Below are 16,967 nucleotides of genomic sequence, written 5' to 3'. Positions count from 1 at the left end.
CCAGACACTGTTAAACCCTGTCAGAATAATTCCTTCCCCTCCTGACCCTGTCCAACCCTCCCAGACACTGTTAAATGCTATCAGACTAATCCCACTCCCCTCCTGACCCTGTCCCACCCTCCCAGACACTGTTAATCCCTGTCAGACTAATCCCCCTCCCCTCCAAACCCTGTCCCACCCTCCCAGTCACTGTTAAACCCTGTCAGACTAATTCCACTCCCCTCCTGACCCTGTCACACCCTCCCAGACACTGTTAAACCTTGTCAGACTAATCCCCCACCCCTCCTGACCCTGTCCCACCCTCCCAGACACTGTTAAATGCTATCAGACTAATCCCACTCCCCTCCTGACCCTGTCCCACCCTCCCAGACACAGTTAATCCCTGTCAGACTAATTCCCCTCCCCTCCTGACCCTGTACTACCCTCCCAGACACTGTTAATCCCTGTCAGACTCATTCCCCTCCCGACCCTGTCCCACCCTCCCAGACACTGTTAAATGCTATCAGACTAATCCCACTCCCCTCCTGACCCTGTCCCACCCTCGCAGACACAGTTAATCCCTGTCAGACTAATTCCCCTCCCCTCCTGACCCTGTCCCACCCTCCCAGACACTGTTAAATGCTATCAGACTAATCCCACTCCCCTCCTGACCCTGTCCCACCCTCCCAGACACAGTTAAACCCTGTCAGACTAATTCCCCTCCCCTCCTGACCCTCTCCCACACTCCTAGTCACTGTTAAACCCTGTCAGACTAATTCCCCTCCCTTCCTGACCTGTCCCACCCTCCCAGACACTGTTAAATCCTGTCAGACTAATTCCCCTCCCCTCCTGACCTGTCCCACCCTCCAGAAACTGTTAAACCCTGTCAGACTAATTCCCCTCCCCTCCTGACCTGTCCCACCCTCCCAGACACTGTTAAACCCTGTCAGACTAATTCCCCTCCCCTCCTGACCCTGTTCCATCCTCCCAGACACTGTTAAACCCTGTCAGACTAACTCCCCTCCCCTCCTGACCCTGTCCCATCCTCCCAGACACTGTTAAACCCTGTCAGACTAACTCCCCTCCCCTCCTGACCCTGTCCCACCCTCCCAGACACTGTTAAACGCTATCAGACTAATCCCCCTCACCTCCTGACCCTGTCCCACCCTCCTATTCACTGTTAAACCCTTTCAGACTAATTCCCCTCCCCTCCTGACCTGTCCCACCCTCCCAGACACTGTTAAATCCTGTCAGACTAATTCCCCTCCCCTCCTGACCTGTCTCACCCTCCCAGACACTGTTAAACCATGTCAGACTAATTCCCCTCCCCTCCTGACCCTGTCCCATCCTCCCAGACACTGTTAAACCCTGTCAGACTAACTCCCCTCCCCTCCTGACCCTGTCCTACCCTCCCAGACACTGTTATACCCTGTCAGACTAATTCCCCTCCCCTCCTGACCCTGTCCCGCACTCTCAGTCGCTGTTAAACCCTGTCAGACTAATTCCCCTCCCCTCCTGACCCTGTCCCACCCTCCCAGACACTGTTAAACCCTGTCAGACTAATTCCCCTCCCCTCCTGACCCTGCCCCACCCTCCCAGACACTGTTAAACCCTGTCAGACTAATTCCCCTCCCCTCCTGACCCTGTCCCACACTTCCAGTCGCTGTTAAACCCTGTCAGACTAATTCCCCTCCCCTCCTGATCTGTCCCACCCTCCCAGTCACTGTTGAACCCTGTCAGACTAATTCCCCTCCCCTCCTGACCCTGTCCCACCCTCCCAGACACTGTTAAACCCTGTCAGACTAATCCCCCTCCCCTCCTGACCCTGTCCCACCCTCCCAGACACTGTTAATCTCTGTCAGACTAATTCCCCTCCCCTCCTGACACTGTCCCACCCTCCCAGTCACTGTTGAACCTGTCAGACTAATTCCCCTCCCCTCCTGACCCTGTTCCACCCTCCCTGACACTGTTAAACCCTGTCAGACTAATCCCCCTCCCCTCCTGACCCTGTCCCACCGTCCCAGACACTGTTAAACACTGTCAGACTAATTCCCCTCCCCTCCTGACCCTGTCCCACCCTCCCAGACACTGTTAATCCCTGTCAGACTAATTCCCCTCCCCTCCTGACACTGTCCCACCCTCCCAGTCACGGTTGAACCCTGTCAGACTAATTCCCCTCCCCTCCTGACCCTGTCCCACCCTCCCTGACACTGTTAAACCCTGTCAGACTAATCCCCCTCCCCTCCTGACCCTGTCCCACCCTCCCAGACACTGTTAAACACTGTTGGACTAATTCCCCTCCCCTCCTGACCCTGTCCCACCCTCCCAGACACTGTTAAACCCTGTCAGACTAATCCCCCTCCCCTCCTGACGCTGTCCCACCCTCCCAGTCACTGTTAAACCCTATCAGACTAACTCCCCTCCCCTCCCCACCCTGAAGTGATTGCCTCGTGTCTGTCCATTCCTGACCTTGTGGGTTTCCTGGCCCCCCGTACAGGACATTCCCGGAGCCTCATTGCAGAATAACAGGATTCTCCTGTTCCAGTGTGAACATGGACATCATTGGCCATCCTTCCATATCACAGCAGACACACAGAATTACAACTCATTGTTCACACTCAATTCCTTCAGGACTGAGGTCAATTTTTCTGGGAATGTGTTTCCACAGATTGAGCAGTGGATCCCAGATCCCCAGGTTTGGATCCTGCTTCTTCAAGTGAGACCTTCTCAAGTCGTGTTTCCATCCCGTCTCAGAAATGTGAGCAGTGTCACCGTCAGAGGGATCTTCACAGATGGTTCCTCCCTCACACTTTCTCATCCTCACTGTCTTCAGTCGGTCACTGATTTACCTGAAATGAAGCAACATCCCGAGGCAACTCAGAGGCAATTTTTATATTGAAGGAATTGATTTTGCATCTGACATTAACAAATTTCAAATGTTATGTAAATCTCTGTACATAAATATCAGTTTTACATATTCTAATTCTTAAATAAATATATAAATATTATAAATCTGAGTTATTGGTGAATACTAAAATCTATCACTACTTATCACCATTGTTTAACTACAATCACCAATATGTGTCATTTGTAATCATTAAAAGTTATTTATTGACTTATTAATTTTGATTTTTTATTAATATTTCACAAGAACGATTCTATTCATTTACACAGCAGCAGCTTGTGGCTCTTGGAACCAGCAGATGCTGAGCTTCAATTCAATGTGAACTGGGGGAGTTAAGACCATATCCATCTGCCTCTATTGTAAAATCCAAGTCCCAGATGATAACTCCATACCCATCAACACAATAAGGGAAAGTCCATTCCCAGAGAGTGGGAACACACAAGTGTGAGGGAATGGAGATTGTGTCAGAACCTGATGGAGATTCTGGACATCGCTTCCATTCCATCGATATTCCCTGAGGATGTGAGTGTGTGTGGTGGGTTTGATCAACATCAGACTTGTACTAAAGGACATAGCTGCGAGACTGGGTCTGCAGCAGGTAGTGAGGGAACCAACAAGAGGGAAAAACATACTTGATTCCATCTTTCCAATCTGCCAGCTGCAGGTACAAATGTCCATGACAGTCTCAGTGAGAGTGACCATCGCACTGTCCTTGTGGAGGCAAAGTCCCACTGTCACATTGGGAATAGCCTCCATCATATTGTGTGGCACTATCACTGTGTTAAATGGAACAGACTTGGATCAGATCTAGCAGCTCAAGCCTGGGTATCCACGAGGCACTGTGGGCTACCAACAGCAGCAGAATCATACTCCAGCACAATCTGTAACCTCATGGCCTGGCATAGCCCCCACTGAACCATTAGCACCAAGCCAGGGAATTAACCCTGGTTCAATGGGGAGTGCAGGAGGGCATGCCAGGAGCAGCACCAGGCATACCTGAAGATGAGGTGTCAACCTGGTGAAGCCACCAAACAGGATGACTTGCATGTCACATAACATAAGCTGCAAGTGATAGACAGAGCTAAGCGATCCCACAACCAACAGATCCGATCTCAGCTCTGCAGTCCTGCCACATCCAGCCAACTCACTGGAGGCTCCACAAATATTCCCACTCTCACTGATGAAACAGCCCATTACCTCAGTGTGAAAGATAGGCCTGAAGGTTTCACAGCAATCTTCAGTCAGAAGTGTCATCTCAGCCTCCTCCAGTGGTCCCCAGCATTACAGATACCAGTCTTCAGCCAATTCAATTCACTCCATGTGATATCAAGAAACAGTTGAAGACACTGGGTACTACAAAGGATTCAGGCCCTGACAACATTCAGGCAATAGTACTGAAGGCTTGTGCTCGAGAACTTGCCACTCCCCTATCCAAACTGTTCCAGTCCAGTTACAACACTGGCATCTACCCACCAATGTAGAAAATTGCCCAGGTATATCTTAGACACAAAAAGCAGGACAAACCCAATCTGCCCCATCAGTCTCCTCTCGATCATCAGTAAAGTGATGGAAGGTGTCATTAACAGTGCGATCAAGCAGCACCTGCTCAGCAATAGCCTGCTCAGTGACGCCCAGTTTGGGCTCTGCCAGGGCCACTCAGCTCCTGACCTCAATACAGCCTTGGTTCGAACATGGACAAAAGAGCTGAATTCCAGAGGGGAGGTGGGAGTGACAGCCCCTGACATCAAGGCTGCACTCAACCGAGTGTGGCATCATGGAACTCGAGCAGAACTGGAATCAATGGATATTGGGGGAAAACTCTCCAGTGGATAGAGTCACACCTGACACATAGGAAGGTGGTCTTGGTTGTTGGAGGTCAGTCATCTCAGCTCCAGGAAAGCTCTGCAGGAGTCCCTCAGCGTGGTGGCCTAGGCCCAACCGTCTTCAGCTGCTTCATCAATGACCTTCCCTCCATCATAAGGTCAGAAATAGGGATGCTTGCCAGTGATTGCACAATGTTCAGCACTATTTGCAACTCCTCAGACACTGAAGCAGTCCATGTTCAAATGCAACAAGATCTGGACAATATCCAGGCTTGGGCTGACAAGAGGCAAGTAACATTTGCGCCACACAAATGCCAAGTTATAACCATCACCAACAATAGACAATCTCACCACCACCCCTTGTCATTCAATGGTGTTACCATCACTGAATCCACCCACTGTCAACAGCCTGCGAGTTATCATTGATCAGAAACTCAACTGGTCTCACCACATAAATGCAGTGTCTACAAGAGCAGGTCAGAGGCTAGAGATACTGCAGCAAGTAACTTGTCTCCTTATTTCCCAAAGCCTGTCCACCAACTACAAGACACAGGTCAGGAGTGTGATGGAATACTCCCTGCTTGCCTGGATGAGTACAGCCATCTCAACACTGAAGAAGCTTGATACCATCCAGGACCTAGCAACCCAACTGATTGGCACTGTATCCACCAACATCCAGTCCCACCACCACTGACACTCAGTTACAGCAGTGTTTGCTATCTACAGAATTTCATCAAAGATCCTTAAACAGTGCCTTCCAAACCCACAACCACCTCCATCTGGAAGGTCAAGGTCAGCAGATATATGGGAACACCACCACCTTCATGTTCCCCTCCAAGCCACTCACCATCCTGACTCGGAAATATGTCACCATCCCTTCACTGTTGCTGGTCAAAATCCTGGATTTCCTTCCCTAATGGCATTGTGGCTCAACCCACAGGAGGTAGACTGCAGCAGTTCAAGAAGGCAGATCACCACCACCTTCTCAAGGGCAACTAGGGACGGGTAATAAATGCTGGCCAGTCAGAGACACCCACATCCCACAAAAACAGAATCAATACAAAAACTGGGGGAGGTGTGATACATGGTTATTGTCTCTGGAGGAGGAATCCCGTGACCAAAGTATCATTCCAGAATGAGAAGCCTCTTTCTCCTCCAGGGAGTTGTTCAATGTTCACACCTGGATGTGACAGGACAGCAGAGCTTCGATCTTATCTATCGGTTGTGGAATCACTAAGTTCTGACTCTACTCCCTCTGCTGTTTACTGCACGATCAGTCCTGATCTGTCACTTCACTGACCAACACCATCACTTACAAGTTCCCCTCCAAGCCACTCACCATCCTGACTTGGAAATATATTGCACTTGGTTCACTGTCACTGGGTCAAAATCCTGGAATTCCCTCCCACCACCACATGAGCTGCTGCTGTTCAGGAAGGAAGCTCACCCCCACCTTCTCAAGGACCGTTAGGGACGGGAAATAAATTCCAGCAGCCAGTGATTCCCATGTCTCTCCAGTAAATAAAAAAGACATCACTTTTCATCTCTCCTTGGTCCTGCTCCTGTGATCCCTCCCACATTCCTCATTGAACCGGGGTTGGTCCCCTGGCTTGGTGGTAATGAGAGACTGGGGGTTGGGGTGAGCCATGAGGTTACAGTTTGTATTGGATGGCAGTTCTGCTGGTGTTGATGACCCACAGTACCTCATGGACACACAGTCTTCATCTGCTCGATCTGTTCACATCCCACAGGAGGGGCTTGGGGGTGTGCCATGAGGTTTAATGGGGAAATGTGTTCTCACAAGATGGTTATTGGTAGGAGCAGGGTGCAGTGAACGTGCTGTAAACCGCCCCCCCCCCCCCACACTGGGTTGTCTGTACCTGACTCTCGACATCAATCCCCCCCTCTCCCCCCACACTGGGATCTCTGTACCTGATTCTCACCATCAATCCCCCCACCCCCCACACACTGGGCTCTCTGTACCTGACCCTCACCATCAACTCCCCCCCCCCCACCAACCCTCACACTGGGATCTCTGTACCTGATTCTCAACATCAATTCCCCCCCCCCCCCGGGTTCTCTGTACCTGACTCTCACCATCAATCCCCCCCCACCCGGGTTCTCTGTACCTGTACCAACCGGATTCACTGTAATTAAAAGTTTCAATCAATTCTGAAATAAATCCTTTTCACAATAGCCCACAGGCCAACCTGACTCTCTGTAATTAATCCACTCCATGTTCCCTCACATTAAACTCTCTGTCAGGTTTAGCTCATTGACCATTGACTGGGTGATGAATCTCTCTCATTGTAACTGTGTCCTCCTGTTCTGAATCTCTCGGTTTAGTTTAAAACCAATCTCAGATTTCTCATTTCCAGACTGTTTAATGTTTTATAAATCCCATCAGGTGCTTCCTTTCCTGGTAGAATAGCCCAATTCTCTTTGCCACATGACCCAGAACCTTGACCCTGGGGGTGAGCCTGGGTGTTTCTCTCTCTGCACTCCCCCCTTCCACACTCCCCCCTCCCAGGGTCTGAGTGTCTCCCCTGTGACTGTGTTCTGAATTAGACTCAGTACCAGGAAGAACACCAGGGTCCATGGGATTCCCAGCCAGCCCAGGGTTAGCAGTGACTGATACTGACCTGTGACCCATGACCCAGAGTGGCACCACGGCTCAGTGGTTAACACTTCTGCCTCACAGCACCAGGGACCTGAGGTTGATTCCAGCCTTGGGCGACAGTCTGTGTGGAGTTTCCCTGAGTCTGCATGGGGTTCCTCCGGGTGCTCCAGTTTCCTGCCGCAGTCGAACAGGTGCACCTTGGGTGGATTGGCCATGCTCAATTGCCCAGTGTCCAGGGTTTATTTTTTGGCTAACATGTGCAGGGATGTGTATGTTGGGTGGATTTGCTGGAGGGATTCTATAATTCATGAATGGCCTTTCATCTCCAAGTTCCCAGAGACAGAATGGAAAGCTGAATTCTGTACTCATCAGGAGAGACTCAGGAAAAACACAGGGAGGGAAAGGAAAGGATCAGCAGCATTCTGGTAATACATTGTCCCTATTCCAATCAGGGACTGGGAATTAAACACTGAGGGGAAACAGCTTCTATTTATAAACTGGAAAAACCGATAATACAACAATCTTTGGAGACTGCATCCTATTTGTTGAGAAATTTGATCCATTGTTTGATGTGAAGCTGCAGAAGCAGAAAAATGGAACAAGTGCTAAGTGATGACCCGGTCCCAGTGACGGGGAAGCTCCAGCACAGCCAGGCTGAGGTTCAGGCTCTGAGTCAGTAAGGCTGGGGCTGAGAAGAGGCCTCCCCCACCAGCTCAATGAGCATCTGGACAGCACTAGGACCCTGGGATCCCCCTCTCACAGTAAACAGATGGCTCAGTCCTTCCAACTGGGGGAGGTGACGGTACATTGGGATAGTCCCTGGGGCATAGAGTCATAGAGATGTACAGCACAGAAACAGACCCTGCAGTCCAACTTCTCCATGTATCTGACATTGTACCTATTACCCGTGTGTGTACATCTTTCTACAGTCCTGAGTGAGCTGTGTATGGGTGCACACTGAACACTCTATGTGTATCTGCCTATCTCCCTTCCCTTATCCCGGTTCCGTTACTTCACTATCAGCCTCTTCTCGGCCACTTTGTGTTATTGCCTGTCCTGAAGTCTGCATTGGAGGATGGTCACCGGGAGATCTGAAGCTGAATGTCCCTGCCCGCTGAAGTGTTCCCCACCTGGGAGGGAGCACACGCCTGCCTGGTGATGACTGAGCTGTTTCCCTGAGGGTAACTCAACCTGTCTGAGTGTGACCATCCTGGGAACTGGTGACAGGAATCTGTTCATCTCTTTATTGGGTATTTTACTGAGACTGGGACCAATCATTGACTCTCTGCTTCTGCAGCTTGAAGTTCAGGAAATGATCTGCAGCTCAGCATTGACATGGAGTGGCGGGGGAGAAGGTGGTTTGTTCTTATAGACTCTAACAGCAGTTGATCCCATTCCCTCACCCTGAATGTTTTATTCCCAATCCCTGATGGGAATAGGGAGAGTGGATTCCCAGAATGTTGCTGATCCTTCTCTCCATCTCCCTGTGTTTTTCCCGGGTCTCTCCCGGTAAGTACAGAATTCAGCTTTCCATTCTCTCTCTCTCTCTCTCTCTGTGTCTGGGGTGAATGTGAATCTCTTGGGGAGAGTTTGAAATGGGGGATGTTTGATCAGCCGCCTGTTATACAGCCAGCCTGATCTTTTACACATTGAAGGCAGCACAGTCTGGGAGACTCTGATGGGATTTGTGTCCAGGTCTCCTGACAGCAGGATGTAGACACCCTGAGATCAGAGAAGCTCCGAGCAAATGGGAAATGGTTCCAATGGAGAATTTTAATTTTCACATCGATTGGGAGAAGCCAGATAGCTTCATCATTCCTGGTCTCAAGTCTTGTAACACTGCGGGGGGGAGAAGGATACTCCATGTTTAACCCAGCCCAGGCTCAGCTGTGATGCCCTCATGGTTGAATAGGCCGGGTTATCTCAGACACCAACATCCTACTGGCCGTGTATAAAGGGCTGATTAAAAAGCTCAGTGAAGGACAGTGAGGATCCTGCTCTGGATTGTCCATCCCCCTGTTTGACAGAGAGACTGTTCACACAGTGACTGTCCCCCACGGTCTCACACTTCATCCTCCCAAAATATTCCTGTTTCTCTTCATTTCAATCGGATTCACTCACCCCATATCTTTCCTGGTTATGGATAAACCTGCCCTCGGATTATCCTGAATTCCTCACTCCAGATGGACCATGGGCAGGAGAGTTCCTTCAATATTTTTCTTCCATTTATGCCAGATTCCTGTTCCAGGTTAGTGATTTTCTGTTTAATATCCAATCACTGGATTGTGTTCCAGCCTCTCCCTGTGTCCACACTGACTCCATCGAGTATCTGAGTGACCCTGATTCTGTGTTTACTCCCTGTTCTGAGAGGCTGCAGCAGCTAATTCTGACCCAGTTGAATCTGATTCTGTTGATTATATCAGACAGGATTCTGACAGTGTTATAATTTGGTGGGCTATTGGAGATTGTCACTGTGTGGATGGGCCTCACTTTGACCAGCTAGAAGTGTGTGCAATTGTTTTCAGCCTGACCTTTACAGATATAACATGTGGAAAGTGATTTTGAGGACACTCTCTCACATTGTGATGTCCCTGATGTCTGTGAGGTGATTCTGGTTTTGTGGCCCAGGTACATTAATATGATGTTTATGTTGGTGTTGAGTAACTTCCTGCTTTCATTGTTTGTTTTACAGAGACTAATGTATACAGTGGAATGTATACAATTGTTTCTGGAATTAATGACTTTCCTGAGGTTACAAGCACTGCAACAGTCAATGGAGTTATAATAGCTTCTTATGACAGTAAAACCAATCAGAACATCCCCAGGCAGCAGTTCATGGCAGAATTCTTCAATGTGAATTTCTGGGATTATGTCACAGAGATAGTGAACAGACATGCAAACATGGCAAGGGAAACAATGAGTGCAATAATGAAGAGGACAAACCAGACATCTGGTAAGATGTGACTGATTGAATTTCCCTGTTGGTTTTTCCCTTTCATCATAATACTTCATTCATTCCCCAACACTGACAATTTGGCCCCAGGACTGGGAGAGACATGATAGGCCTCCCCTATTTCTGTGAGCCTTTTCCACTCCTAGTGCACCACCAGCATTCACCCCACCTCTTCATATCTTTTGAGGGAAAATAGGGAAACAGTGTGGTCAAAATGTTTTACATAGGTTTAATAAAGCATCTTAGATTTTATAGTCCATTCCTCTGTTTGCAAAACCCATTGAAATCTCAGCTTTCAGTGTGACCCACCTTCCAATCATTGCTTTCTCAGATGTTAGACTTTATCTGTGAGAGTCTGAATCACGAAGCAGATTCAGGTAACCTTTAATGTGATCGATAGCTTCAGTTACAGCATTGCAAAAAGGCACACAAAAAGCTTCAGAATGTCTGAACTTATACAGTTTAAGCTTAGAGTATGCACCCCCTCCAACTCCTCATCAAATATCAATGACTCAAATCTCTTCTCTGAATGTAAAGACTGTATGTGTCTGAATAGCATCATCACCTGTACATGCCCCAAAGATTTCTTTGAATAAAATAGATTTTTGAAATTAAAAAATAAATTAACCATGGGCAGCCAGCAGCCATTTTGTGCCGCTCAGTCCTGGGAGCCCTGACACCAGACAATGACACACAACTTGGTTCTTCCTGTTATGTGAGTATCTCTGTTTCTTCAAACCTGGCCCTATGCAGTAACACCTTACAGGCACCTCGAAAGTAGAAATGTCACTGCAGCATATCACAGGGTAGGAAAGGATTGCAGATGCTGGAAATCTGAAATTTAAACAGAAAATGCTGGAAATTCAAAGCTGGCCAGACTGCATCCGCCAAGAGAGAAAGAGAGTCGATCAAGGGTTGTGTAAAGATTTGTAGCTCGGGTGCCGGTTGCCGTGGTTATGGGTATGTTCACCGAGCTGAGAAGTTGATGTGCAGATGTTTTGTCCCCTGTCTAGGTGACATCTTCAGTGTTTCGGAGCCTCCTGTGAAGTGCTTCTGTACTGTGTCCTCTGGAATGTATTTGGTTCCATTCCTGCTGCTTCCGGTTGCTGGTTCTGGTTGTTCGTTGGAGTGGCCGGTATATTGGGTCTAGGTCACTGCGTTTCTTAATCGAGTCCGTGGATGAGTGCCAAGCTTCTAGAAATTCTCTGGCTGTCCTCTGTTTAGTTTGTCCTACGATCGTTGTGCGAGTTTCCCTTCTTGAGATTCTTACACGATTGATGCAACTGCAATACGCCAACTTCTGTGAACAGCCACAACTTATTTAAGCAAGTACAAGCTTTTTGGAGAATCACTTAACACTGTTCATGATGCTTGCAGAGCATGTCAAGTGAGGGTCACTGAATAAGGGAACAGTCCTCTCTTTATACACAGTCAGTCATGCTTGTGAGACACAACCCCCTGTCACTCTGCCATAGTCAAATGCCCAGGAACAGGCATTGTATATGCCACCAAAAACATTTAAAGTGATTGTTTTGAGAAATAATGTGTGATTAGATTATTCCTTATTTTTCTACTGCCATCTGCAATAGTTGAGCATTTGTAGAGTCTGATGAGATTGTCACACCTTGCCTGCAAGACAGACAAACAACACCCCCAACAACCTCCCAGAGTCATTTAGCATTTAATTTCTGACATGTGAGGAGAACAAATTAACCATTTAACATCTTAGTTGTGTCAACAAGTTGAATTGGTGGTCTTTGTCATCTCTACCAGGGACAGCTGGTTGTGGTGTTGAGTGGTTAGTTGGTGTTCATGGATACAGATTGCTAGTTGTCTGCCTATTTGTCCTATATAGTGTTTCATGCAGTCTTCGTATGGAATCTCACCCAGATAACTGTCGTGTTGTCTTCTCTGCTGTTGGTTAGTCATTTGGTTTTGGAGTGCCGTTCTCTTTCTGTGTGTCGCAAAAGAACTCCAACAAAAACTGAACCATCTTCTCAGTGGATCCAAACACTCCATACAATCATCACAGGGATTCCTAGACAACATCAAGAACATAAACAGAGGTAAGGATGAAGCAACGGTCTCATTCGATGGAACAACACTGTTCACTTCAATTGACAAAACTCTCGCCAGAGAGACAATAACCAACCTCCAGGACAAACAGAACAGGCGACACGACAGGGAACCTCCCAACAAGGACTGCAGAGTCACACTACTAGACCTGTGCTTGAGGACACACTTCCCATTCAACAACCAAATACATGAACAGATCAATGGGACACCTATGGGCTCACCCATCTCCAGGCTCAGAGCACAAGCAGTGATGCAGAAACTGGAACAAACAGCCCTCCCATAAATCCAACCCAAACTCTGAATCAGATACATGGATGACATTTTTGTAGTTATTAAGAGAACAGATATAGAGAACACATACTATATTATTGACTCTGGTCATAGGGATCAGATTTACGAGAGGGGAAGAAACCAACAGCCAACTCCCATTCCTGGATGTGACAGTAGAAAGACCACAGAGCGGTGAATGTACCACAACAGTGTACAGAAAAGCCACGCACATGGACCACGTCCTGAACTACAACAGCAACCACCCAAACACACACAAGAGAAGTTGCATGAGGACCCTGTTCAAAAGGGCTACAACACACTGCAGCTCTCCCGGCCTACGAAAGGAAGAAGAAGAACACCTCTACAGAGTCTTCACCAAGAAGGGATACTCTCGCAACTTCATCTGCAGATGCCTAACAGGCAAACAATACAACCAAGACATGCCACAACCCAACACACAAACCGTTCTACCCTTATATAAAAACGTCTCAGACTGACAGCCAGATTTCTCCACCCACTGGGATCCATGACTGTCCATAAACTGACAGGCACGCTCGGACATCACTCACCAGGACAAACGACCCCATGCCCATCATGTGCTAGACTTACGCAATTTACAGGATTCCATACGAAGACTGTATGAAACACTCTCTAGGACAAACAGGCAGACAACTAGCAATCCACATCCATGAACACCAACTAATCACTCAACCCCATGACCAGCTGTCCCTGATAGCCACACACAGCAACGACAAAGACCACAAATTCAACTGAGTCAACACAACGATCAGAGTCTAAAACCAAACAGAGGACAACCAGAGAATTTCTATGTCATGGCACTCATCCACAAACTCGATCACCAAGCACAGTGACCTAGACCTACAACGAACAACCTGAAGCAGCAGGAATGGAACCAAATAAATTCCAGAGGACACAGTACTGCAGCACTTCACAGGAGGCTCCGAAACACTGAAGATGTCACCTAGACAGGGGACAAAATGTCTGCACATCAACTTCCCAGCTCAGGGAACATACCCACTGTTAGAAACGAAAATCGCTTCTCAATAATCGCTCTAGACAAATTCAGGAAAACAAAGTTTTATTAACAAGTCAAGTCTGCAGAGTCGGGCACCCTTAAAGAAAAAGGCGCGCAGAGGCTTACAAAGTTCTCGTTTAAATACAGTATAAGCTCCTCCCCTCTATAGCTCCAAAGAGCCACGAGGTTCACATTTTAAAAGAAATCATTATTTTAAAGTCTGTAACAAATGTCTCCAGAGTCTCTAGAGTTGTTGTTTTTCTCACCCCGTAGTCTCATTAGTCAAAGACCTATTCTTCTTTGTCTGTCTAGGGTCTTATCAGCAGATGTTTTCTGCATTAATTTGTAACTGATGTCTTCTCGAGTCGTTTCGCTATCCTCAGTCTTATCAGCCAAGGTCTCATTCTTCCCTGTCTGTGTTCATCAATCAATTGCAGCTTGAATTGTTAGACACTATTCTACTTTTAAATATATAAAATGTTAAAATGTTCTAAAGGAAACACAAGCTTTGTCTTTTCTGTGGTTTCTAAAGGAAACACAAGCTTTGTCTTTTCTGTGGTTCAGGCACATCTTAAAGTTCAAACCAAAATCACTTCTCACAATTCCACCCTTTTCTTTCTTTAAGATGTGCCTGACCAAGATAAACCCCCCTTTTCAAGGGCCCGGGAAATCCTAGGTCTTTCGCAGTAACATCACTTTAAGTTCCCGCGTCCCATGTTGTGGAACCACCACTGCCTGGAGTCGGGAAATATTTTTCTGAATTAAAAACTGAATACAGGGAGTTAGGCAGGGTAATACGAGAAGAAGAATCATGCCTCCCCCAACCACCAGCAACGCCGTGCGCCACCAGCTACCACCTAGGAGACCATCCCACCATCCGATGCCACTAAGAGGACGCCAAGATTGTACTGGCACATGGGCCAATCTCCGAATTTCATCGGAAATTTTCAAAACCGCTTTACCATTATCGTCAATTTCTAGACAGCAGTTTGTCAGGTTAAATTTCCCGCACACACCCCCCACATACAGGAGTAAACTGATCAATATCCCCACCAATACAGTCCAAGTAGAGTTCATTATTACTGTCTTTTCAGTTTTACCGACAACGGCTTGTCCCCTTGCTCGCATGTCCAGGTGCTTTCTTCTTCAGGCGGAACAGGCCCCTTTATCCTTGATGCGTGGACCCACCCTTTTTCTTTCGTTCGAACAGCTGCCTCAGTTGTTAACAGAACCAGGAACGGTCCTTCCCACCGCGGCTGGAGCTTTTCGGCCTTCCAGGTCTTAACAAGTATCCAATCTCCGGGCTCTACCTTATGCAGGAGGAAGTCGAGCGGCGGAGTCTGAGCCAGGAGACCTTTCCTTCGGAGTTCTGCAAAAGAACGGGATAAGGCCAGTAAATAGGTTCGGATAAATACATCCCCCCCTTGTAGAGTGGGACATCCATCAACCTTACTCCAATACGGTAATCCGAAGAGCATTTCATAGGGGGAAACCCCGACATCTCGGCGAGGTGCCGTACGTATCCTCATTAGGGCAATGGGCAGGCACTTTGGCCAAGGTAACTTAGTTTCTAACATCAGCTTAGTCAATTGGGTCTTGAGCGTGCCATTCATTCTCTCAACTCGACCCGAACTCTGAGGATGCCAGGGTGTGTGGAATTTCCATTGGATGCCCAGGGCATTACAGATCAAATGGTGTAGCTTAGAAATAAAATGCGTCCCGCAATCGGAGTCAATAGATTCCATTATGCCATATCTCGGGATTATGTTCTCTAACAACAGTCGGGCCACGGTTGGTGCATCGTCTTTGGCAGTTGGGAAAGCCTCTACCCAGTGAGTGAAATGGTCTACTATTACTAGCAGATATTTCCATCTCTGTACTGGGGGTAATTCTGTAAAGTCAACTTGGATCCTCTGAAATGGCCTAATCACTAGGGGCTGACCACCAGCTGGCATAGAACGCATGGTTTTCTGATTAATACGCCGACAAGTGGGGCATCCGACTACCTCTTGTTGGGCTAATGTGTATATCCCCCTGCATACATAGTCTCTCAGGATTGTGTCACACATGGCTTGCACCCCCCAGTGGGTCTGATGGTGTAATCGGTGCAGAATACCCCGGGTGATCTGTTTGTTCAGTACTTGTCTCCCATCAGGAACCGTCCACTTCCCGTTAGTATCTAGCCGGGCACCCAATTGATCCATTTTATCAATCTCCCCCTGGGTGAAGACGGGTTGTTTAGCGAGGCCCTCCCTCAACGGTATTAACGTTAACAATTGGATGGATTTTTCGACCGCTGCCCGCTTGGCTTCCTCGTCTGCCAGCCGGTTTCCCACCGCTTCCGGTGTCGACCCCTTCTAGTGACCGGGTACATGGACTACTGCAAGTTCCGTAGGTAACGCCAGGGCTTCCAACGTTAGGCTGATCATTTGTTCGTGAGCTAATTCCTTTCCCCGGGAAGTTATCAATCCTCGCTCTTTCCAGATTTTCCCGAAAGTATGAACGACTCCGTATGCATACTTTGAGTCAGTATATATGGTCCCCACTTTCCCTTCCAACAGCTTCAGGGCCCTCTGGAGGGCGTACAACTCACAGGATTGGGCTGACCACTTCCCGGGCAGTCGTCCAGACTCAATCGTCCGTTTCGTTGCACCATCTGTAACAGCATAGCCACTGTATCGTACTCCACTGATGCACCGGGAGGACCCGTCGATATACAGTTCCTGTCCCTCACCCAGCGGGGCTTCTTGCAGGTCCTCTCGGCTTTTGGTCTGCAAGTCCACAAATTCCACACAATCATGCTCCTGTTCCCCGTCTGCAGGACGTCCGTACAGAAACTGGGCTGGGTTGCAACTGAGATCTTTTGCAAAATTGAGATCGTTCCCGGTCATCAAAATCGTCTCATACTTTAGGATGCGAGAGTCTGTTAACCAGCGGTGAGCCTTCTGAGCCAGTATGGCACTAACCGAATGTGGGGAGTATACTGTGATCCTTCCTCCAAAGGTAAGTTTTCGGGCCTCTTCTACTAACATTGCCGTAGCTGCCACTGCCTGTATACAGGTCGGCCATCCACGTGACACAGGGTCTAACATTTTTGACAAAAATGCAACCGGCTGTCGTTTCCCTGCCCGCAGCTGAGTGAGCACACCCTGGGCAATTCCGCCGGCGCTATTAACATATAACTGGAACGGTTCCTTCAGGGTGGGTAAAGCCAATACCGGAGCTCGAATCAGTTTATTTTTAATAATATTAAATCGCTGCTCCTCCTCATCTGACCAGTCCACCTTTTGTCCTTCTTGTCCCAG

At 48.1% G+C, this 16,967-nt stretch overlaps 1 protein-coding gene across 1 annotated transcript in view; it reads left to right on the top strand.

Annotated features, from left to right (window-relative positions):
* LOC148140829 (patr class I histocompatibility antigen, A-2 alpha chain-like) overlaps positions 1 to 16,967 on the top strand; it is a 43,066-nt gene that overhangs the window by 13,075 nt on the left and 13,024 nt on the right. The window contains 1 exon segment of the mRNA XM_087979620.1: positions 10,020 to 10,278. Coding sequence (XP_087835746.1) covers positions 10,020 to 10,278 — 259 coding nt within the window.

This window comes from Chiloscyllium plagiosum, unplaced genomic scaffold, assembly GCF_037043375.1.
Source record: "Chiloscyllium plagiosum isolate Xiang-an unplaced genomic scaffold, Cpla_swu_hap1 HiC_scaffold_35, whole genome shotgun sequence".
Classification (NCBI taxonomy): domain Eukaryota; kingdom Metazoa; phylum Chordata; class Chondrichthyes; order Orectolobiformes; family Hemiscylliidae; genus Chiloscyllium; species Chiloscyllium plagiosum.
The sequence above is the reverse complement of the archived record's forward strand: the minus strand, read 5'-3'. Positions and strand labels throughout refer to the sequence as shown.